Genomic DNA, 26,628 nt, shown 5'->3' on the forward strand with positions numbered 1-26,628 from the left:
TCATGCGCTGCCTGCAGATATGCCGGCAGCGCTGCCCGCAGCTGTTGTTGTTGTTGCTGCTTTGGTTCAACTTTGTGCTGCATACATACTCCCATATAAACACGAATAGACACGTGATGTAAATGTATGCTGTTAAAACTGAACAAAAACATGTGAATTTAATTATTTAATTAATTAATTTTAAGTCGGGACACTTTAGTTACTCCACTTGTTTCTGTTACATAAGTTTTCTCTAAACTAGTATACTCTTTGGGTACAGGGTATACAAATATATTTTTCAATTGCAATGCAATGCAATTCAAGTGGAGTGGTAAAAGTTCTTTGAAAATTGGGTCAAATGTATTCAAAAGATTATTGAACGAAACAATTAAGCCATTTTTAATAACAAATATATATATTTCTTATTTGTGCCAAAACTTCATACGTATTCGTATTGGTTATATTTTTTAATTATTTATCATTTTAAAATAATAATATTGTGAATTTATTATCATAAAGTAATGTTTTATCTATATTATTTATTTTCATGTTTCCATTTTTCTCGTGCCTCAACGTTCGCATCAGGCACCAAAGAACTTTTCGCCCCTCCTAAGATATTAGTAGTTGCTTGAGTTGCTAAAACAGCCGGGCATACAACTAACTGTGGTATTTGCCTAACTATAGCGCCAACTGCACCGGTATATCCATTTTGATCATGTTCCGTTATTGCCGCTTCAATTAAAGTATTCGCGGAGTCATTTATGCCCTTAAAGTACAAGATTAAAAAATAAGTTATACAAATGTATTGGATATTTTTAGACGTATAAATGTGTTATTAAAGCAAAGCTTAGCTTTATAATATTTACTCAAAGTGAATTATTCACGTTTGGTTCATACTAAAGCGTTTAATTCGATTATTATTTTCAATGAAATTACCTCTTTTACTAATGTATACGCATTAGCAACACCTTCACGGATATCTTTTGGGCGGTTTCGTCGTTTTTTTCCTTGCTTCATTTGCCTTTTATTTCTTACGGATGGTCCTGCCGAAAGTATATCGAAAGTGGTTTCCGCCGTGAACTAAAATTAAAATAAGCATTTTAAAACTAACATTTTTATCATAGCTGTCATAATACCTTATTATTATTTGCCTTTTCTAATTCGACCAAAGGCATATTGGATAATTAAGATATTTACCTGCAGTATATTAATAATCCTAGAAGTTATTTCAAGCGCAGCAATGGCAGTACGGGCGCCAAAACTTTGAGCTCCTAATTGAAAGCCTCGAATAATCCTTCCATCCTTATTATATTGTTCAATAGGAAGCCAAAAGAGATCATAAAGACCATGAACTGAAAAACATTATTAAAATATAAGTTTTAAACAAGTAAAAAAGCTAAAGTCGGGTGTCCCGAATTCGATTTCAAAGAGTATTTACTCTGTACATATGTTTACAATAATTATGGAAAATAAAAAAAATTAAGAAAATTAAAAAAAAAAATGTTGATCTATTTTACCTTTTTCGGTATTCGAACTCACATGAAGGGTGTATAATTGCACATTTACATAGCAATTGCGTCTGTGTGAGTGTATGTATGCCTATGCGCATGCAGTCAACCAAACAGCAACATCAACAACAGCCGCGGGCAGCGCTTGGGCAGCGCTGCAGCAACAAATATATTTATGGCTATAACTTCTTGTTAAATCGGTCTATCATTGTGAAACTTGGCATACGGACACATAATAACTAACTGGGGGTATTTCCAAAATTTTAGTTCGAAATTCCAAGAATTACGGGAGTTACGATTTGTGGCGAGGAGGGGGGAGAGAGGGAAATTCCAAAATATTTCTGCGTATTCACATAAGGCATCTTGGACTAAAATTTGGTGTTCCTAGGTCTTATAGTCTCCGAGATATAGGCGATTATACGAATGGAAAATCGGGAAAACCCCATAGGGGGGAAGTGGAGTGGCAAATCAAAAAAATAAAACAAACTCGTATAGCGTACATACATAAGGCATCTTTGTGCAAAATTTGGTGTCTCTATCTCTTATAGTCTCTGAGATCCAGGTGTTAATACATAATATTATAAAGAGGAAAGATTTGATTGTTTGTTTGTTTGTACTATGTTTGTTTGTTTGAATTGAAAAGGCTCCGAATCTACTGGACTGATTTAATGGATTCTTTCACTGTTGGGAAGCTACACTATCGACGGTGAACATGGGCTATATTATATTTGAAAAAAAGAATGGAATCCTTACTAAAACGCCAATCATGTAACCAAAGGTGTAAAAAAATTACGTTAAAAAAATGGTGAATAGCAAGCTGTTTTAATATGAATATTATTATACAAGAAAGCAAATGCTGAATTTCGTAACTTATTAGACGAAAGGAATCGATATAGCTGCTTAGTAATAAAGATTGAAGAGTATAAGCTTAAAAGAGTTCCCAATAGTAATTGTACATATTTAAATAATAATAGTAACGTGTTATGTTATGCCAACAAAATTGTATCCATGTGTGATGTAAATAAAGCCTTAATTCGTTATGAGCAAAGCTGAGCTTTGGATATTGCCTCTTCATTAAGTTCGATAAGCTTTTTATCTATAGAATCTAACAACAAAGTTTTTCCTGACTAAATTTAAGAGCAAGGAAGGTGAAATTAGATCAACAATTTCTCTTCACAGTAAAGGGGAACACCAAGAAATTCTTGACAACTCAAACAATGGTTTTTATTAAAATTTTTTTTTTTGGATCCTGAAATATTACATTTTTAAAATTTCTTCGCTCTTGCACCTAAACGTTAAAAGGGTATAAAAGTCGAGTGGTAATGTATATAACACATTGAAGGAGGCGTGGCAGATCCCACAAACTATAAATATAAAAAAAACAAGAGAGAAGCTACAGTCGAGCAAGCCCGACAGTAAAATACCCTGTACTCTCCACAAAAAGGAAAAATTAAAAAAAAAAATTAAAAAAAAAAATTAAAATTTAAAAAAAATGAATGAATTAATTAATTAAATTAAATTAGAATACATGTTTTTGTTCAGTTTTAACAGCATACATTTACATCACGTACCTATGCGTGTTTATATGCGTGTATGTATGCAGCACAAAGTTGAACCAAAGCAGCAACAACAACAACAGCTGCGGGCAGCGCTGCCGACAGAGCTGCAGGCAGCGCATGAGCAGCGATTTTACTTATGGCTATAACTTTCTTCAGAATTGACCTATCATGATGAAATTTGGCACACGGACACATTAGTACTAACTGGATGTACCTACCAAAATTCCGAGAATTACGGAAGTTATAAGAAAAAACACGAATTGCGGGGGAGTGGGGGGGTGTATCAGAAAAAATAAACAAACTCGATCTGCCTAGGGCTTATAGGAACCTTGATACCAATTTTGGTTATCCTAGCTCTTGTACTTACTGAGATCCTTGCGCTCATACAGACAGACGGACAGACAGACAGACAGACGGACATGGCTATATCGACTCGTCTTGTCATCCATGTCTGTATGTCTGTCCGTCCGTGCATCTGTCCGTCCATCTGTATGAATGCAAGGATCTCAGCAAGTACAAGAGTCAGAAAACTCGGTATCCATATTCTCCTGAGTCCGAGAAAGGACGAGTTTGTGTTTTTTTTTTCTGATACACCACCCCCTCCCCCCTCCACTACCATGCAAATCATGTTTTTCATAACTACTGTAATTATTGGAATTTTGAACTCAAATTTGGAATATACATCCACTAAGTAATTATGTGTCCGTTTGTTAAGTTTCATCATGATTGGTCAATTCTGAAGAATGTTATAGCCATAAATAAAATCGCTGCCCATGCGCTACCTGCAGCTCTGCCCGCAGCTGTTGTTGTTGCTGCTTTGGTTCAACTTTCATGTAAATGTATGCTGTTGTATAGGCACGATCCTGGGAGGAGATGCCAATGCTCACCATACCCAATGGGGGAGCAGTCATATTAACGAAAGAGGTGAGTCAGTATACGACTACATAATAAGTAGCAATTTGCTAATTTGTAACATAGGGAACGACCCCACCTTTGTCACTAAGAATCGTTGGGAGGTGTTAGTGGAGGGTCCTAGATGAACCCTCATTCTCGGACCATAGACTCATCCAATTCAGGCTAGGGTATCAAGTCCCAGCCGTTATCAAAAGAAAAAACCCAAGGAAGACCAATTGGGGGTATTATCTCAGATTGATTACCAAAAATCTACCCTCCCTGCATAACTCTGAACCCACTACGGGGGACGAGCTGGACAGGCTTGTAGACATCTTCACCAGAACGTGCTCAGACTCGCTTAATAAAGCCTGTCCGAGCACGGTCTACAAAACCAAACGTAAACCACTAAATTTTGCAAAGGGGTGACGGCAGTTGGACAGACTCCGGCAGGGACTCGCTCGATCTTCACATAAATACGCATTTTCCGGGTTGCACTGATGTTATCAGCACAATCCCTACTCCTAGCACAGGGGAGATACCTAGGCATATGATAGATGCTATTGTCACTGAACAGCGCATAAGCTGGGCTATAAAAACACTCCAGCCCTATAAATCTCCTGTGCCAGAAGGCATCGTCCCGGCCCAACTCCAACACTCCCTGACGCACATCATGCCGTGGCTACTGACAATGCTCAAAAGCTGCCTAGGAATTAACCACATTCCAGCCAGCTGGAAAGAAGTTAGAGTGGTGTTCATCCCCAAAGCGGGAAAGGCATCACACGTCAAACCTAAAGATTTCAGGCCTATCAGCCTATCGTATTTCCTATTAAAAACTCTGGAGAGACTTATAGAAATATACCTTAGGCAGACAATCAATCCGGTTCTAATGTCGAATTCGCAGCACGCGTACAGCAAAGGCAGGTCCACGGATACGGCCCTCCACTCTCTGGTCTCTAAAATAGAGAACTCACTTTTAAGGAGTATTCACTAGTAGTCTTTCTGGACATCGAGGGCGCCTTCAACAATATACTACCCTCGGCTATCACCCAATCCATGGGGTGGACGTCATCCTAATCGACTTCATCAGCCAGCTGCTCACTAGCAGGGCTGTGAATGCCGAACTGGGTGGACAGTCCTGCAGAAAGTTTGTAAGCAGGGGCACTCCACAGGGTGGAGTCCTCTCCCCACTACTATGGTTGCTAACAGTCAACCAGTTGCTTCGGCGTATGGAAGCGGAAGGCCATACGGTCATAGCCTATGCCGATGATGTGGCCATAATATGCAACGGTAAATACCCGCAGACACTGTGTTACCTAATGAAGGCGGCACTATCGACGCTCTCGCAATGGGCGTCCCCTTGTGGTCTGGGAGTAAATCCCACAAAAACGGAGCTAGTACTCTTCACTAGAGAGTACAAGATCCCGGAACTTGAGGCACCCACTCTAAAGGGGGTCCCCCTTACATTCAGTCGTAGTGCTAAGTATCTGGGAGTCATCCTGGATAGCAAATTGCACTGGAACGACAACATAACTGAGCGAGTGAAGAAAGCTACGAATGCACTCTACACTTGCAAGAGAGCCATAATCACCAGTTGGGGGTTCTCACCTGGCATAGTGCATTGGATTTACACGGCCATCATCCAACCGATTCTGCTCTACGGGATCTTGGTATGGTGGCCTGCGCTAAATAAATCGACCGCCCTCACCCTACTCAGCAGGGTGCAGAGATCGGCGGAAGTGAGCATCAGCGGGGCGCTCCGAACTACACCAACAGAGGCCCTTAATATATTTCTTAATCTTCTCCCATTGAACATCGCAGGGAAAGAACTAGAAATCACTGACTGCCGCAAATCTCTCAATGGGATGGCCCAGCAAGTCAGTATCACCCTCACATGGGTGCCAGGGCACCGGGACATCGAGGGAAATTGCATTGCAGATGAGCTGGCAAGGAAGGGAACTACTACATGCATCCCTTCAGACAGGGAAGGAACGGGCATGCCGTTAGCCTCCTTCCGGCTTCTGACACGCAACCATGCGCGGTCTATGGCACAGCAACGCTGGGAGAACACTAACACATGTGTTCGAGCAAAGCTCACCTGGCCAGTCCTTGACGCAAGAAGGACGTACAAGCTTGTAAAACTAAAGCGAACGGATATCTCATTGGTAGTGGGGGCGCTCACGGGTCATTGCCCGAATGGCAGGCACGCTGCGAGACTGGGAATCCCATATAATGACTTCTGCAGATGCTGCAGAGACGAAGGTGAGGAAGAGAGCGTAGAGCACCTTCTCTGCTACTGCCCGGCACAAAGCAGGCGTAGACTACTTACCCTAGGGTAACCTAAGGTAAGGTGATGCTGTAGCTTGTGAGCGTAGTACCGGAGTGAAATTGTTTCGCTAATGCCTAAGAAAAGTTTTAGGCATAACCGATTTAGATGAAATTTGAAAAAAAAATTGTGTGTGAGTTTGCGGTGCAGAGTTTGGTTAATGTAGCTTTTGAAATGTGGACGGTATTGACGGTATTCGGTAGCGGACGGAAAACAAATTCAAGCGAGGCAGACCCCACAAAGTATATGTATATATATTCTTGATCAGCATGACGAAACGAGTCGATCTAGCCCTGTCTGTCTGTCTGTCCGTCCGTCTGTATGAACACCTGGATGTCAGAGACTATAAGAGGTAGAGGTAATTCTTGGAAATTCGAACTCGAATTTTGCAAATACCCCCTTGTTAGTAATTGCCAAGTTTCATTATGATAGACCGATTTAACAAGAAGCTATAGCCATAAATATATTTCCTGCCGAAGCGCTGTCCGCAGCTGTTGTTGATGCTAGTGCTTTAGTTGCAAACATGTTCACACAGACACGAATAGACACGCATAGAGATTCATACACTCACATAGACGCAATTGCTATGTAAATGTGCAATTATACACACTTTACGGGAGTTCGAATACCGAGAGAGCTGAAATCGATCATCTTTTTTTTTTGTTTTAATTTTTTTAATTTCTATAATTATTCTAAACATATGTATTTTAAAGTCGGGACACCCGACTTAAGTTTTTTGTAGTGCGAAAACATTCAAACATCATTAACAAAAATTAATAAAGAACAAAGAAAAAATAAAACTCCAGCAATTGCTGAACAAGTTACAAGAAAAAAAGAAAAAAAAACTTCAGCAACAAAAATAAATAAAAAACCCCAGCAATTGCAATTTGCTGAATGAGTTACAAGTCCTTCAAAGTCTACAACAACATTGCTACACCAAGCAGCGGCCACCAACAGCAACTGTAAAATAATTTCGTGGCAGTATGACTGTCATGTAAGTGAAGCGCTCATTTTGCCTTAACTCAGTCGCAGGGAAATAGGAAATTTCAAAATGATAGTGACCAATCAACGCTAAGCCGCCAAAGATTATACCACTTGCCTCATTAACAAGACAGCGAGAATTTTGAAACCCGATCACAATCGAAAGCAGCAGCGTTTGATGACGAATTGTCCGAAGCTGAACCTGTAATTTTTATCGCCTGTACCCAAAGGGTGAAAGCCTATACTAGTTTTGTGCGCATGTATGTAACACACAGAAGGAGGCGTGGCAGACCCCACAAAGTATATATATTATTGATCAGGATGACAAGACGAGTCGATATAGCCATGTCCGTCCGTCCGTCTGTCCGTCTGTCTGTATGAGCGCAAGGATCTCAGGAAGTACAAGAGCTAGAATAACCAAACTTGGTATCGAGGTTCCCCTAAGTCCTAGGCAGGTCAAGTTTATTTTTTTATTCTGATACACCCCCCCCCCCCCACTCCACCGCAATTCCCATTTTTTTGTATAAATTCCGTAATTCTTGGAATTTTGAAATTAATTTCGGTAGGTACATCCAGCTAGACTAATGTGTCCGTGTGCCAAGTTTCACCATGATAGGTCAATTGTGAAGAAAGTTATAGCCATAAATAAAATCGCTGTTCATGCGCTGCCTGCAGATCTGCCGGCAGCGCTGCCCGCAGCTGTTGTTGTTGCTGCTTTGGTTCAACTTTGTGCTGCATGATACACCCATATAAACACGAATAGGCACGTGATGTAAATGTATGCTGTTAAAACTAAACAAAAACATGTCTTCTAATTTACTTTAATTACTTAATTATTTAATTAATATTTTTTAATAATTTAATTTAAAAAAAAAAATTTTTTTTTTTAATTTTCTTTTTTTGTGGAGAGTACAGGCTATTTTTACTGTCGGGCTTGCCCGACTGTAGCGTTCTCTCTTGTTTAGGGGTAACTTCCTGCTACCGTACATCACACGTACGGTACATCACGGTACGGAAAACTATAAAATTTCTTACTGACACAGGAGCGTCTAAAAGTTTGTAAATCCTCTTTCAGTAGTAGTACTGTAGTACTTTTAGTACTGTAGTACTTTTTGCCCGTTGACAAACCATTCCAAGTCAAGTCAATACATGGGCACACAAAAATTTGGCAGAAATGCCCGTTTCATTTATCTATCTATATATATATATATAAAACAGTTTGTCCTGACTGACTGACTGATTGGTGATCAACGCACAGCCCAAACGGTAAAGGCTAGGAAGCTGAAATTTGGACTCAAGTATCCTTTCATAGTCTAGGTGCCCACTAGAAAGGGATTTTGCAAAATGTGAGACACTAATGTGTGAATGTCCATACATATGTGCACATCTATGTATGTACATATGTATCTACATATGTATGTATGTACATTCGTCTTGCACTGACAGAGCAAGAAATGTTAATTAATTAAAAATTATATAACATTTTTAAAAGTAATTTTTTCTTTGTTTAGTGCATTTGGCATTAGGGTTTTCATTAATAACTTTATGCAGCAACAACAAATATCAAATAGTTGGGGACATCACATACACACACTCACACACACAACAAGCAACAGTTCGTGTCTATGTGTGCGGTTCTCTACGTACGGTTGAAAAAGTAAAGAGAAACATACATATGTACGTATGCCTATGTATGAATATAGCATGTATGTACATTCGTATTAATGTATACATTGGGCAATCGAACACAGTTGTTTGATTGTAAAAAAAATAATGCTCTAAAAACAACAACAACTGCAAGTCATTGGCTCGCTCTTCTTTCGTTTTGACCATTTAATGTTAATTGCAAAGGCAAAACGCCAAAAGTTTACAGTTACCGTCGCTAGGCAACGACTGCGTAAGCGATAGTAAAGCAGAAACCGAATAACGGAGCTACGCATATTCTGCTTCGCATAGCGGGCAGATGTATGTATATGATTTGTTCTTATCTCAATAAATAATTAGATTTTATTATTTAAATATACTGCTTATTGCCTTCTAACTTCGATATTTTGATGGTATCGGTGGCTTCAACTATCGAAAGTTTTACTCTAGCTAATTGAGATGAGAATTGTCAGTGCTTTTTGATCGTGGCTCATCGCTGCACGGCATTGACACGAGTGCCGTGTTTCATATTCCAAGTTTGTGCGTGACCGTATTGACTCAAATGTGAATTTAAAATTAGGATATACCCTATAGGGGGGAAAACGAGCTTTAAAAAATATTAGTTATAGTGGTCATGTTCGTTTAACGAAATAGTTTAGCAAGAACAAAAATGTAACGGACTACTGAACAATTTTGTGTCAAGAACAGAAAATGTTCATTTAAATACCTTAAATGCCTTCCTACTGGTAACTTATAAGGTGAAAACATATGGGTAGGTTATGCACACACAAAATAAATACAATTGGAAACATTATATTGAGCCGGGTTAAGACAGGCAATACCTGCTAGTACTCACATATAAAGAGGAATGATTTGATTGTTTGTTTGTATGTTTGTTTGTTTGAATTGAAAAGGCTCCGAATCTACTGGACCGATTTAATGGATTCATTCACTGTTGGGAAGCTACACTATCGACGGTGAACATGGGCTATATTATATTTGAAAAAATAATGGAATCCTTATGGAATGGAATGCCAATCATGTCACCAATGGAGTAAAAAAATACGTTAAAAAAAATCCTGAATAGCAAACTGTTAGTTCATAATCATCCTCGAAACATTGTCACTTTAAATATTAAGGCAATATTATTCAAAAGCCCCCAGCAAAATAAAAGATTACAAATCGATCGACGCCGTGATTAATATTGAAGACATTTAAATTCACTAAACCCTTCTGGACTGCCGCCACATGAATTGTAGCAACTATTATCAACGGCCCAGCAATTGGTCAACTAGCTCATATAATGGGGATACTGAGGATACCGATGATCCCATTTGATCATTTATATGGCTTCAATTTCCGGTAATCCCAAAGCTTTGAATTAGTAGGGATCGACATACGAAAGACAAGAGAGAACGCTGCAGTAGAGCAAGCCCGACAGTGAAATTCCCTTAACCCAGACAAACTTCCGACCCTGAGGTATTTGCGCCCATAGCAGAAGCAAAAAGAGGAAGAAGAAGAGCAAACTTGTTGGTACAGTTTGGCGGGGTTGTACTAGACAGAATTTGTTTCGCTATCAACTTTTCTTAGAAATGACCGAATTGAATAAAATTTCAAACAACAGTAGATAATCATATATAAATTATGTGTGCAAAGTTTGGTTTAGGTAGCATTTGAAATGTGGACGCTATTGACGAAATTCTGGTTAATTAATGGTTATACTTGTAGCAGGTTCTTGTTGGGCCGTGTTTAATAATATTTTCGTCGTGCGTGTTTTTAAAAGTTTATTTCGTCGCCGTGTCGTGTCGGGCCGAAAATAGCCGGCCCATGCCCATCTCTACTACCAAGTTACTATAGGTGTTTTATTTTAGACACCTAACGGACATCTTAAAGTGCGAGAATGGCAAAATTAGTGCTAACCATTCGAGAAAGGTTAACCTTGAATTGACACAAAACCAGCTGGAAGCTTTTAACAAGCTGAATGAAATACTATAATGAAGACTAACGTATCCCGATTTCAACAGTGTTGTCTCATGATTGAAATGAAAGAAAACTTGGGGCTTGTGAGTTTTAAAAATCTTTGGAATTACTTATACGGAGTGAGAAATCTGAATATTTTCATTTTCAGCCTGTTTCCAAAGACAAAAACCATTTACTGCGATAACGAAAAATCACTTAACTCTGAGACCATAAAATCAATACTAGCAAATAATTTTGACATTGAAATTTCGAATGCACCTCCTTTAAATAGTACTTCTAATGGACATGTCGAGCGTTTCCATAGTACCCTTGGGGAAATAGGTCGTTGCTTGAAGTTGAATAAAAACTTGACAGATACCATCGGAACCATACAATACAATAGATTAATACATTTAGTGACAGACAGGAAACCAACAGAGGTTATTCATTCGATACCGGTAGATCTTGCAACGCAAGTCGAAAACAAGAAAAACAGCTGAGGATAGAAAGCTTGAAAAAGCAAACAAGAGTCCACAAAACTTATCAGGTGGGGAGAGGGTGTTGTTGAAATCAAATAAGTTATCACGCTTGTGCTTGTCCATAAGGACAGCCTTAACATACCTTAGGCTCTACATTTTGTTTTGATTAGGTTTGAACACTCTTATTATATCGGAAGCATTTTTCTTTCATATTGAAATTGCCGCGGTTTAGGATATAGGCTCGTGCTGACTCTGACACCGATCACTCGGACAACAGCGACATCAAGACTTACTGATTACTCTCACGCTGACTACCTATAACTGACGGGGACGTGACTATCTGGGATGACTATGGGTACCTGTGACATACAACGAATATAACGTCATACGAAACTTACGCTGAGAAAACGAGAAAGTCATTGGACCTATTTACAAAAGACCATATGAGGAAATTACTCAACACGGACTTAGGACATATAGAAACATTAATAGACACACTTAAATTTCATCACAGACAGGCACGCAGCATAAATCTGCTGGGAACAGCGCTGAAAGGATTAGCCAGTACACCGGACTTCAACGACTGGGAACAGATTAAGTTTAGGCAAGGACAGTTAATAGAGGCAAATTGAGATAAATACTTAATTGTAGACACGAATTAAAGAAATTACAAAGACGTTGAACGCAATTCACAGGACGGGAGATTCCGATTATTAGTATGAAACCATTCTTGCAAAGAACAGAATAATTATCACTAGTCTTGAAGATCTAACATTTTCCATAACGCTAGTAAAAATCAATCTAATAGGCCCTCTCATTCTGGACAGCATCGATATTAAAGAATTGGCAAGTGAACACTTCACAAATGTTAGCATATCAGATATTTTATCAGTATCTAGCATTAAAGATTTTAAAAATAACAATATGTTATATTTCTTAGTTTGTAAGAAAATTAATGTTTTTCCAGATCAAAAGGACAAACTAATTTTAGATTTAGAAGACAGTAGCACGGTAGCCGGTTGCGAATGTAGCGCGGCTGTGGGCACTACCTTCTGCAAGAGGATGCGGGCTTTAACTTGCGCCAAACAGCTGGAATCGTCGCTCATTGTACTTGGAGCCGGTAACGCCGATTGACGAAGGTCTCCTTGTTATCAACGACGCGACCATAAATGTCGAAGATAATAATGGCATCAGTCAGCTGGTTTCGGGAACATATCTGACAACCTTAGATGGCCGCATTTCCCTGAACGGCACTTTACATCATGTCAACCATAGGGCGTCTTGATGAAAAAACCTGCGGTGTCCGCCTCGTCACAAATCAACGTGACCAGCCACCGAGAGCACCTGAATTTGCACTTCCTTCACGATCTGAGCTTGAAGAATCTTCCATGCATTGGCGACCTGCAATCCGGACTACTATCAAGACCGTTACTAAGCAACTGACTTACTCTCGCACTTGTCGTAGCCCTTAAATGCTGAATTGAACTCGCGGTACATCTGAGAAAACCCGAGGACCACTTTTACTTAACCCCGGGAGGAGTTAACACGCGCAAGGCAGAAGCTGCTGACCAGGTCATTCGACCGGACGCCGTTGCAACACAGACGCCAATTCACACGCACAAGGCAATATCTGCTCACCAAGTCATCAGACCGGACGCCGTTGCAACACAGCTGCCGGCGGAACCTCACACCCGCATGCCTGCGTTAAGTGACCACTGCAAGAACGGTCACGAGGCGCCGAGCGTTTTGTTGCCTACGCTGCCGCGAGCCATGGGCTATGCTCGGGCGTTTCCGCCGGCCATAGGCTATGTGGCCTGGCTTGAATATTTATTTAAGTTAGTTTAATTTGGAACTCAATGCTCACTAAAGCTAATAAACGATTAATTGAAACTACTCAAAACGGGATTTGTTTATTTGTATATACGAGTATAAACAAATTTATTATTTATGTAAGAAAACAAAATTTCGAATTTTTAAATGTTACACTCTTGATATAGCACGGGACCAACTTTAGTTCCACGATCACAAATCTTTTTATTTTTTAGGAGGGGGGGTGAAAAAATTTTGGTTAAATAATGCACGATGCATTTAAAAAATAACTTATGCATATGGGCATGTCTCTAATGTCGAATGCGACATTCGTACGCATTCTAAGTAAAAAAAAAAATAGGTCAAAACATAATTTTGTATTCTCAAAAGGAGAAAGTTTTAACTATTTACTAGCTCTATTATTGGTGCTAAGGTGGATTTTGGGGATCGGTTAGTTTTCCAGCGAATTTAAAAAAACCAAGGCATTCGCACGCGACATATATAGAAGTCGCTTTCTCGGCGAACAGTTCAAACACCGATTTCAGCGAAACCTGAAGGAATATTTTAATGCGACTAATTTTAAGATGTTATGCATTGATGTATCTTAATAATGCTTTTTATTTGATCCAAAAATATTATGTAGTTTAATTATTATTTAATTTTAATCACTGTCGCACGCGACATTTTCGTCCATCATACTTTTTGTTTTTTTTTTTACTTTTTATGCAATTAGAAATACATAAGATAAAGGAAAAGGAATTAGTAATACATAAGATGATTATAAATGATTGTTATATACATATTTTTGTTTTCCAAAATAAAAATTATAACAAATTTTCTTCAATAAAGAAAAACAAAAATGTGTATTCATCTACATATATAAGAGTAAGAGAAACTAACTTAACTTTACTTAATAGCATTACTTATGCCACATATATATTTTTTTTAATGGAATATGCAGTCCTAGCTCCTCTTACCTGAGGGCCATCGCAAATAAATGAATGTAACTGAGATATACCTAGTATACTCTTCACTTCCTTCCATTTTTCGTTTAACTTATAATGAAGGGATAACTTTTCAATTTCAGCAGAAGGCATAAAATATATTTTAGTTCTATTAATGTTGTTTTCTGCACATTGATAAAACGAAAGAGCATCCTCTAAAACAATGTTTTTCGATTTGGTTATTTCTTTTAATTACGGCACCAAGTCCATCAACTACTCCCTTTCCGTGAGAACTTGCAAAAAAATTCCATTCGATATACAAGCATCCAATATCTTTAATTATGTCAGTCAAGCTTGTCAAAATATATTTATTTTTGAATTGACTGCAGCTTCCATTCGAAAATATTACAATTTTGCCCATACAGGGTGCGCCATCTTTTATGTCGGTATGCAAACATTGAATATCCTTGAAAATAAACAACCAATTTTCAAGTATGAGATATTTTTATTTAATTTGGTTCTGTACAATTTCTTGAACTGAGGTTTTCAACACTGGTCTAATGAAGTCAATCGGTTCACTAATGACAAAGTTATTCAATATCTACATACCGACATAAAAGATGGCGCACCCTGTATGGGCAAAATTTTAATATTTTCGAATGGAAGCTGCAGTCAATTCAAAAATAAATGCACAAGCTTTTAATTTCGAATAAAAGGTTTAAAACAAAAACAAGATAGAACGCTACAGTCGAGCAAGCTCGACAGTAAAATAGCCTGTACTCTCCACAAAAAAGAAAAATTATAATTGAGGAGTTGCGTCGGTCGCCGATCACACAAGTCAATATCAGACAGAAGTTTGCGAATCTTCATCTGTTCACTCTCACAAAATCGCTCTATAACACTGCGCTTGAGATTCTCGTATTTGTCATTTTCGGGTGGATTGAGCACAGCGTCGGTAATTTGAGCAATAATGTTCGATTCCATTGAAGCTACAACAGTGTGAAACTTTGTTAGGTCAGATGTAATTCCTGCGATGCAAAATTGCGATTAAATTTAAGCGAACCAGATATCGGGACATTCTGCCTAAAATGGCGAGACGTTTACTGTAACACGGTTAACCACGGTGTTTGAATCCATGTTTGTTTGAATCCGAGTTGAAATAGCACGACGTTCCTTCAATTACTGTGTCGTCACAAGAACAATCACTAATGGTTTGGTATTGCATCAAGTTGTGAAATTATTTGAAACGTGTGTATATATAACTGACGCGGGCGTTTAATGTGTTTGCGCTTGCGTGTATGTGTGTAATATCACCGAAGACGCCGTAGGTTTATAGCGTTTAAATTTCTTAAAAGTTGACGTCTCCATCGGGGTCACCAATGTGGGATTTTGTTTGTAATAATTATAATAATAACAATAACCACTTTTATTTTATTTTTTTATTTAATATGTTTAATACAATTTGTGAAATTAACGTGCGGAGATGGTGGACGCTACTGTTGTCTGTACGATCAGAAACCAAGTGCCTCTATGGTATCGATAGCTTGCTAAATCGAACTTTTTAAAATGCAGATTTGTAGTTATTTATAATATATTTAACAAGTTTAGTGAATTTCAAGCATTGCTTTATTATTCAACAAAACAGAAATGGAGCATATTGCAACCGAAAAAAGGTCACAGCTTATTTCGTGCAGTGACTTACGTTGGCGAGCAATGTTGAATGGTTATCCGAAATGGAGTTGTTCTTCTTCCATTGTAATTAGCAATGTGTTAACTACTTTATTTCCATAAATTTTCCATTTTTTCAAAATAAAATATAAATATTTTAGCATTTTTAAGTATGGGTCGCTTATTGGGTCGTTAATTGGTGCTCCTGCATTATAAAGAAAGCATGAGCCAACGGAAAATAGCGGAACTCGTAGATCTGAATTCTGGTAAAGTGCAGAGCATCATCCAACGCCTTGTACGTGAGAATAGGGTAGCCATTAAGGGTCCAAATGCTCCAAATTAGATTTTCACGGATTCAGATTAGCGGCGTATAGTACGAAAAATTAAAGAAAGCCCCATGCTATCAGCCCCAAATTAGGGGTACAAATAGAGGATGAACTGGGCAAGAAATCCTCTGCACAAGCCCTCCTCCGTATGCTGGGGAAATACGCTTTCAATGGTCGTTTATGTTCACAAGAAATAAGATGTGCCAACTTTAATTTCCCAAGGATTTCGTTCTGAAGCCAATCTCAAGGTGGAACGACGTAATTTTTGCAGACGAGTCCATATTTAATATCAATGGGTCCAACGGAATGAATGAATTAATAGAAAACAATGCAATCCCTTTAAAAATATATATTAAGTTATCAACAAATATTTTGCCTGCAATGGCATTTACATTGTAAATGATATGGAATTACCTACAGATGGTAATATTGATTCAGTTATTATGGATATAATCTTTAATAAATGTCTCATCCATATTGAAGATATAGTTTTGTCCATAGGCGGACAAAATCTTACAGTATATGGACTCTTCCTAAGCCGAGTAGATCCGAAGAAGTGCTGCAAAATAAAGAGTACCTCAGAGGAATAAGTTATGAAAACAATGAACATATTGTTAATAACAATGAACATTTACTCTCCGATGAGCAAAATGGGGTATATAAAAAAATATTAGAAAGCATTGAAGCTGAAAAAGGTGAAATCTTTTTCTTGGATGCCCCTGGTGATACAGGAAAAACATTTTTGCTAAATTTACTGTTAGCGAAAGTGCGGCACAACCAGAAAATAGCCTTGGCTGTAGCTTCTTCTGGTATTGCAGCCACATTGCTCAACGGAGGTCGGACAGCACACTCTGCATTTAAACTCCCGGTTGATTTAATAAATGTAGAAACACCACATTGCTCTATTTCAAAGCAATGCAATATGGCTAAGGTTCTTAAGGACTGCAAGTTTATGGTTTGGGATGAGTGCACAATGGCCCATAAAGGCGGCTTTGAAGCGTTAGATAGAACACTAAAGGATTGAAGAGATAATAACTCCTTAATGGGAGGAATTGCTGTCCTTTTAGCTGGAGACTTTCGTCAAACGCTTCCAGTAGTGCCTCGAGGAACAAAAGCTGATGAAATAAAGTCATGCTTGAAATCCTCATTTTTGTGGCCTAAGATCCAAAAATCGGCACTAACAAAAAATATGCGAGTGTACCTAAAAGGTGATACTTCTGCCGGCATTTTCGCAGAAACACTTCTTAAAATAGGAGACGGAGTATATCCAACAACAGATGGGAAAATAGTCATTCCATCATGTTTGGGCACTTTGGTTAAGTCTCTAAAAGAGCTTACCTCCAGCATATTTCCAGATATTTCAAATATATCAACAAAATCGCTGGATTGGTTATCTGAGCGAGCAATTTTAACCTCAAAAAATGAAGGAGCCACCAAAATAAATAACATACTTCTAAAGTCATTTGATGGAGAAGAAATTACCTATAAGTTCGTCGACTCTGTAATAGAAGTCGAGGATGCAGTTAATTATCCTGTTGAGTTCCTCAACTCGCAAAATCCTGCGGGGCTTCCCCCTCATAACCTTATTCTTAAGGTGGGAGCACCAATAATGTTGCTGCGGAATCTTAATCCTCCCAAATTATGCAATGGAACAAGATTGCAAATAAAAAGTCTTCACTCTTATGTAATTGAAGCCACGGTATTCACTGGTTGTGCCAAAGGGGAGACGGTATTTATACCAAGAATCCCACTTATACCATCAAACCTTCCATTTCAATTTAAAAGACTTCAATTTCCGCTCAAAGTCTGTTTTGCCATTACAATAAATAAGTCACAGGGCCAGACATTAAAGCTAGCTGGATTAGACCTACAGGAGGATTGCTTCTCTCATGGACAGTTTTATGTGGCCTGTTCAAGGGTTAGCTCCGCTAGCAGCTTAATGATTCTCGCACAAGGGGGGAAATCGGCAAATGTTGTTTATACAGAAGTTTTACAACAGAACTAATGTAAAACTTGCAACTTAAAGATTTTTTAATGGTTTATATAGTGCACATTTAACCTATGTTAAATACGTGTATATTAAGTGGGACCGTGGAGTAGGCCTAAAGGGGATACCACGTTAATAAAAACGCACCCAAACCTCTACCTCTAAGGTGGTGTGGAAAGGAGGAAACATGAAATTGATTTGTCTAATTAAAATGCCCATTATTAAGTATCTATCCTTATCAAAAAAAAGGAATAATAAATTGTAGTGGGCTTAGTTGTACGTTTAACGTTATTTTGACGAAGACAAAAGTTAAACGGTATGCTAAAATTGTGAATTGTTTTATTTTAGAATGTTTATTCGAAGAAATAAATAATAAAATTAACTTGCCTGGGCTACGACGGGCAATACCTGCTAGTTTTATTATAAATTGTTTAATTAAGCGAAAATTAAATTAATTCCTGCTCATATGGCAACACCATTTTCTTGGGGCTCATTCAAAGTTACCTGATTGTATGAAGCACATGTATTTGTGATTTTGACAGCAATTTTTGGTAAACTTTCAGAGCTTGCAGAATTAAGAAAAGAACCAACAAAAGTTAAGTTATATAATGGAAAACGTTAATCAAGGTATGTAAAATTATAATCCAAAACTGTTTTTAAGCTATGAAGTGTGTTCGTGTAATTGTGCCATGTGTTGTTCATGTGTTTTTATACCCTGTACCCAAAGGGTACAAGGGTACATTTGTTTTGTGCGAGTGCACATGGAACACACAGAAGGAGGCTTGGTAGACCCCACAAAGTATATATATTCTTGATCAGCATGACAAGCCGAGTCGATATAGCCATGTCCGTCTGTCCGACTGTCTGTCCGTTTGTCCATCTGTCTGTCCGTCTGTCTGTCTGTATGAACGCAAGGATCTCCGAAAGTATAAGAGCTAGAATAACCAAACTTGGTATACAGATTCTCCTGAGCCCGAGAAAGGACGAGTTTGTTCATTTTTTCTGATCCACCCCCCCACTCCCCAAAGAAAGTTATAGCCATATAACCAGGCCCAATGCACACATACATACATATGTACAAGTACACAAACACGCATAAGGCACGATTCTGATGTAAATGTATGTATGCATGCATGGAATATTTTATATTTAATTTAGTTAATTAATTTAATTAAATTAATTAATTAATTTAATTACTTTTTTGTGGGGTGGTACAGGGTATTTAAGAGTTGAGCCTGCTCGACTTTAGCATTCCTTTCTTGTTTTTAAATTAACCTTTATAAGTTGCGCTGTGTTTCGTGAAATAGTACTTTTGAATGGTAAAGAGTGGCAAAAAATTATAAATGTGAAAATACTAAATAATATATGTTTATTATGGAATTACTAAAGAACTTCGTCCCAATTTGCACGTTTTCTGTAAAATTACGTTTGTTGCCGCAAAACTACTGTTTGGGCATGCAAACATTGTTGACATTTGTAGTAGCAACAAAGACTCAGAAGACGCATTTAAGCAGAATATATTACAGAAAATTAACGTAAACATCTTAGATGAATACAATACTATGTTAATATTGGTAAAAGTAACAAGTAAAAAAGCTAAAGTCGGGTGTTCCGACTTTGAAATACTCTGTACATATGTTTACAATAATTATAGAAAATAAAAAAAATTAAGAAAAAAAAAAAATTTTTTTTATCGATTTTACCTCTCTCGGTATTTGAACTTACGTAATGGGTGTATAATTGCACATTTACATAGCAATTGCGTCTGTGTGAGTGTATGTATGCCTATTCGCATCTATTCGTGTCTGTGTGCAGTCAACCAAAGCACCAGCATCAACAGCCGCGGGCAGCGCTGCAGCAGCGCTTGAGCAGCGTCGCAGGCCCGCTGTGACGTTGCTCGTCGTAACACTGCACTACCGACAGTCCTCTGTTACCGACTTCTGCTTTACCGCCCGTCGCAGGCCCGCTGTGACTTTGATCGACGCATCACTGCACTACCGACAGCCCTCTATTACCGACTTTTGCTGTTTCGCCCGTCGCAAACGCGCTGTGACGTTTGGTAGTGCCATACCGCCCGTCACAGGCCCGCTGTGGAGTTGCATTACTGCACTATCAATAGCACTCTATTACCGACTCTCTGATATACCGACTGGGGGTATTTCCAAAATTTTAGTTCGAAATTCCAAGAATTACGGGAGTTAGAGAAAATCGCATTTGCGGGGGAGAGGGGGGAGGGAGCGAAATTCCAAAATATGCATTTTCTGCGTATTCACACAAGGCATCTTGGACAAAAATTTGGTGTTCCTAGGTCTTATAGTCTCCGACATATAGGCGATTATACGAATGGAAAATAGGGAAAACCCCCATAGGGGGGAAGTGGGGGGGAATATCAAAAAAATAAAACAAACTCGTATAGAATACACACATAAGGCATCTTTGTGCAAAATTTGGTGTCTCTATCTCTTATAGTCTCTGAGATCCAGGTGTTCATACGGACGGACAGACGGACAGACAGACAGACAGGGCTAGATCGACTCGTCTCGTCATGCTGATCAAGAATATATATACTTTGTGGGGTCTGCCACGCCTCCTTCTGCCTGTTACATTTTTCAGCTCCCGCAAACCTAATATACTTCTGTACATTTCATGTACAGAGTATAAAAACCTTCTCCAATTATATTAACAAACACATGCCAAGTTGTAATCAAACTTTAAAGCCATTCAAAAAAAAAAAACAAATTGTTTTTCTTTTAACATGATTGTTGATGCTGATGGCGATTTTGAGCCGTGATAGAAAACGGTACAGTCGAGCAATCCCGACAGTGAAATACCCTGTACCAAGACAAACTTCAAGCACTGAGTTATATACGCCCATAGCGGAAGCAAAAAGAAGATGAGCTAGCTTGATGCTGTAGCTTGTGGGCGTAGTACTAGAGTGAAATGTTTTCACTAATAACTTTTCTAAAAATTTACCGATTTCATTGAAATTTAAAACAAAGATAGATGATTCTATATAAATTACGTGTGCAAAGTTTTGTTTATATAGCTTTTGAAATGTGGACAGTATTAACGAAAAATAAAATATACTCATATTCAATTATTTATGTTTTGTGAACTAAAATATATTGCATGCATAGGCCAGTTTTTGGTTTGATGCAGTTAAAAATACTGAAGTTAGTGAAAATCGGCCATATCGGTTATATGGCAGCTATATGAAATAGTAGCCCAAACAGAACCAAACTTGGTATGTCGTCTCGAGCTATTAAAATATGCGTATAAACTAAATTTTGGGTAAATATCCTAATATTTCCAGTTTGTCAAAAAAAAAAAAAAAAACAGGCAAAAAACCATACTGCATAGGGGGAAGTGGGAGGAAAATCAAAAAAATAAAATAAACTTTGTGCAAAATTTTGTGTCTCTAGCTCATATAGTCTCTGAGATCCAGGTGTATACAGACGGACGGACAGACAAGGCTAGATCGACTTGTCTTGTCATGCTGATCAAGAATATATTAACTTTGTGGGGTTTGCCACACCTCCTTCTGCCTGTTACATTTTTCAGCTTGCGCAAACATAAAATAGTATTGTACATTTGATATACAGAGTATAAAAATAATCAACAAAAATAAATTAGTAGTGCGTGCTACCAATATTTCCGATTCTTTCTAAAAATTTCATTGAGGACGGAAACACAGCGTTTTTTCATGTTTCTTATATATGATTGTAAAAACTAGAGCAACCCATTAGTTGTGTAGTTACTCTTATTGAGGTCTCATGGTTATCTTTGAATATCCTACACCACAACCTAACGGGCGTTCTCCGAGGCTTGCCAGGTTTTAACGGGTGCGAGGCAGGTGAGACAGTAGCCTGAAAGCCACTCACCAGCCTATTTTCGTCTGTTAAAATTATGTAAATACCGTAGTAGTAAACACCCTTATGTAAATACGATACGATGAACTATATATTATATGTTAAGCCTTATGTAAATATTGCTTAAAATATTCCATCTCTAGTTTTAATGTAAATATGTACACACTGGAAGAGTTACAAGAAGAACTGAAATATACAACAAAAGCTGCGGAGAGAGCTTCGGCAGGGACTACATTTATGGTTATATCTTCCACTCTAATCGGCCTATTACGATAAAATATGGCATTAACATCAAAAATGAAAAAAACTCATATATCGTACACACATAGGGCATCTGTGTACCATTATCATTATTATATATGTAATATAAAAATATTTCCTAACACAACAAGAAAGGAATGCTAAGGTCGAGCAGGCTCAACTCTTGAATACCTTGTACCACCCCACCAAAAAAAAAAAAAAAACCAAGAAAGGAATGCTAAAGTCGAGCACGCTCAACTCTTAAAAACCCTGTACTACCCCACAAAAAAACAAGAGAGAACGCTACAGTCGAGCAAATCCGACAGTAAAATAACCTGTACTCTCCACAAAAAAGGAAAATTAAAAAAAAAGCATACATTTACATCACGTGCCTATGCGTGTTTATATGCGTGTATGTATGCAGCAAAGTTGAACCAAAGCAGCAACAACAACAACAGCTGCGGGTAGCGCTGCAAGCAGAGCATGGGCAGCGATTAATTTATGGCTATAACTTTCTTCATAATTGACCTATCATGATGACACTTGGCATACGGACAAATAACCACGAACAGGATGTATATGCCAAATTTGAGTTCAAAATTCAAAATTACCGGAGTTAGGAAAAACACGAATTGCAGGGGAGGGGGGTGTATCAGAAAAAAAACACAAACTCGATCTGCCTGGGGCTTAGGGGAACCTGAATGCCAAGTTTGGTTATCCTAGCTATTGTACTTGCTGAGATCGTTGCGCGAGAGACGGACGGACGGACAGACGGACATAGCTATATCGACTTGTCTTGTCATCCTGATCAATAATATATATACTTTGTGGGGTCTGCCACGTCTCCTTCTGTGTGTTACATACATTCGCACAAAACTAATATAGCCTTTTACCCTTTGGGTACAGGCTATAATAATTAATTAAATATAAAATATTCCATACATGCATACATACATTTACATTTACATCAGAATCGTGTCTATGTGTGTTGGTGTACTTGTACATATGCATGTATGTGTGCATTGGGACTGGTTATATGGCTATAACTTTCTTTCTAATCACCCTATCATACTTGTAATGAAACTTGGTATACTATTATATATATATATACATATATATGTATATATATATATATATATATATATAATATATATATATATAATATATATAATCACTAACTGGATGTGTCTACCAAATTTTAGTTTAAAATTCCAAGAATTACGCGAGTTATAGAAAATCGCAAATAGCGGGGAAGTCGGGGGTTGCATCGGAAAAAATGAACAAACTCGTCCTTTCTCGGGCTCAGGAGAATCTGTATACTAAGTTTGGTTATTCTAGCTCTTTCTGATCCTTGCGTTCATACAGACAGACGGACAGGCGGACATGGCTATATCGACTCGGCTTGTCATGTTGATCAAGAATATATGTATGTGATCTTGTGTATCATAGAATGTTTATTATTGATAACGATACCAAGATATATGATATAGTTTAAAATAGGTATATAATGTAAAATGATGATGGCGGATAGTGCAGCTAAGGCACTCTGGTTCGACGGCTGACTTCTCTGACGGCTTCTCTCTGCTTCTTCTTCTGACTGCTGACTTCTGCTTCTGTCTTTACGGCTGACGACTGTGGTAGTGCGGCTGACGACTGTGGTAGTGCGGCTGACAACTTACTGCTTAAAACCAAAATGAGTACCAAGTACTGATGGCGATGCTGCTTCTAGGTGTTCTGCCATTCTCACTATCCTGCCTTCCCATCTTACATGTATATACTTTGTGGGGTCTGCCACGCCTCCTTCTGTGTGTTCCATGTACACTCGCACAAAACTAATATATATACCTTTGTACTCTTTGGGTACAGGGTATAAAAATAAACACGTGTAGCCGAACAAAGTCAGCATCATTTTCGCCACCTACTCTGTCAGTCACATATTATTCTTGGGTGGCCAAAAATCGGACTAAACGTGTTTAAATAATTTTTGTGTTTTAATTTTATGGTTTTTATGTTGGGTGGGTTTTTATGTTCATACTTATATTAATATGTAGGAATTACTATGTATATTATTGTATTTGAAGCACAAAGGGCTTAAAAGAAAGTCGAAAGCCAATTTTAATGCATACTTACATAATTGCAATACAGCATTTGTTGGACCAATGCCACTTAAAATAGTGGGGAGTTGATTCCGCTTTATATCTTTTAGCCATTCCTTACATAGAAATGTGAGCAGTCTATCCCACCCTAAAAGGCCTCTCCTGTAAAATGAAATCAGTTTATTAGGACTATTACTATTTGTAATAATGTACATATTTTTTAATGGCTATATTTTTATACACCGTACCTGAAAAGAACAGGTGTATATTGTTTTTACTGCTCAAACCGAAAAATCAGGCATGCTTGATATCGTTCTGAGCAGAACACTTCGTTTGTCTTCGTTTTTTTTTTTGCGTCGAGCTGTTTGTTTTACGCTCGTTTATTAACAACTTACAGAGAGCAATCCGGTTGACAGTTCATATTTTGAGAATCAGTAGATAAACCGAAAAATGAAATGCTCAGCCCAAACGCTCAGTAATTCACACACACACACACAAAATCCGTTACACACACTTCTAGTTGAATTATTTAAGTAATTATTCATATTAGTAAAATAATAAAAGTAATGTATCAATGGGATAATAAATTTTTATTATTTATTCTGCGTTGAGCTTAACAATTAATAACGAATTTATTGTTTCTCCAATTAAAGAACTTCCTTTATCGTTTAAAATGAAATTAAGAGATGAAAATGCTCTTTCAATGGACACCTGAGTCGCCGGTGTAGCCAGCTTAGCTTCAATTTCTTGTAAAAATCTATTTTTTATAGCCTGTACCCAAAGGGTGAAAGGCTATACTAGTTTTGTGCGCATGTATGTAACACACAGAAGGAGGCGTGGCAGACCCCACAAAGTATATATATTCTTGATCAGGATGAGAAGACGGGTCGATATAGCCATGTCCGTCTGTCCGTCTGTCTATACAGACGAGCGCAAGGATCTCAGAAGGTACAAGAGCTAGGATAACCAAAATTGGTATCAAGGTTCCTATAAGCCCTAGGCAGAACGAGTTTGTTTATTTTTTCTGATACACCTCCCCACTCCCCCGCAATTCGTATTTTTTTTATAACTTCCGTAATTCTCGGAATTTTGGTAGGTACATCCAGTTAGTACTAATGTGTCCGTGTGCCAAATCATGCTAGGTGAATTCTGAAGAAAGTTATAGCCATAAGTAAAATCGCTGCTCATGCGCTGCCTGCAGCTCTGTCGGCAGCGCTGCCCGCAACTGTTGTTGTTGTTGCTGCTGTTGTTCAACTTTGTGCTGCATGCATACACGCATATGAACACGCATAGGTACGTGATGTAAATGTATGCTGTTTAAACTGAACATAAACATGTATTCTAATTTAATTTAATTAATTATTTTAATTAATTAATTCATTCATTTTTTTAATAATTTAATTTTTTTTTTATTTTTTTTTTTTTATTTTTTCCTTTTTGTGGAGAGTACAGGCTATTTTACTGTCGGGCTTGCTCGACTGTAGCGTTCTATCTTGTTTTTTATTTATTTATAAATAGCTTAATAGGTAATTAAAATTACAGATAAGCTATGGAATAAGCTATAGCGACGAGGCCTTAAGCTTAACTTAAAAATAGTATGATTTATTGTAGTGAAATTGATTTTTTATACAAAAGTTAAAGGTAATAAGAAGATATTGTGTGTGGAATTGTAATTGCTATATTGCTATAATTTATATATATAATAATAATAATTTATGAATTAAATTTGATTTTTTAAGAAACTTTTTAAGTATTTTATAGTTGTCTTTAGATGGACAAAAAAGAGAAGTGGATGGGTCGAGAGATGGGAAATAAATCTGTCGGTAGATATTAAATTCCGGGCATTCCGATAAAATGTGTTTTTACTGGGGTAGGAGAGCTGGTGTTGCAGAGTTGGCATATGTTACATGGGGGAAATGTGATGACAGTAACTGTCTGGCTTGTAGGGGATAGTATGATATATTTGAAGGATTTTTTATTGCTTCTAAAGCAGAAAGAGAGTCAGTGCATATAGCGACCGGGTTGGAGTAAGAAGTAGCAGTTTGTATAGCTTGAACAATCGCTATTAGTTCGGCTGCAAATATTGAACTGTAGTGTGGGAGTAGAAAGGGTTTGCTTATGTTGTTGAAGTAAATTCCAAAAGAGGTGGAGTCGTATGATTTGGAACCATCAGTGTATATAAAGGAGTGGGAAGGTAATAATTCTTTGATGTGGAGAAACATTTGTTGGTATTGTGTTGATGAGGTCGATGTTTTAAGTGCCTCATGCAATGTGGTGTCAGTTTTAGTTTTTTCTTGCCAAGGGGGGACCTTGACCTTGGAAATTGGGATGGGATTGGTAGGAAGGCTGAGCTCTCGAGAGAT

At 37.8% G+C, this 26,628-nt stretch overlaps 1 protein-coding gene across 3 annotated transcripts in view; it reads right to left on the reverse strand.

The window, feature by feature from the left end:
* Window positions 1-367: 367 nt before the first annotated feature.
* LOC115633443 (autophagy-related protein 2 homolog B) overlaps window positions 368-26,628 on the reverse strand; it is a 617,768-nt gene continuing 591,507 nt past the window's right edge. For all 3 annotated transcript variants that reach the window (XM_030530896.1, XM_030530897.1, XM_030530898.1), the window contains 4 exons: window positions 24,300-24,427; window positions 1,177-1,331; window positions 916-1,059; window positions 368-745 (listed from right to left, as the gene is read on the reverse strand). In XM_030530896.1, the coding sequence (XP_030386756.1) occupies window positions 515-745; window positions 916-1,059; window positions 1,177-1,331; window positions 24,300-24,427 (658 nt within the window). In that variant the 3' untranslated portion in view covers window positions 368-514. The remainder of the gene's footprint in view (window positions 746-915; window positions 1,060-1,176; window positions 1,332-24,299; window positions 24,428-26,628) is intronic.

The sequence above is a fragment of the Scaptodrosophila lebanonensis genome, unplaced genomic scaffold, assembly GCF_003285725.1.
Source record: "Scaptodrosophila lebanonensis strain 11010-0011.00,11010-0021.00 unplaced genomic scaffold, SlebRS2 tig00001419-arrow-arrow-pilon, whole genome shotgun sequence".
Lineage (NCBI taxonomy): Eukaryota > Metazoa > Arthropoda > Insecta > Diptera > Drosophilidae > Scaptodrosophila > Scaptodrosophila lebanonensis.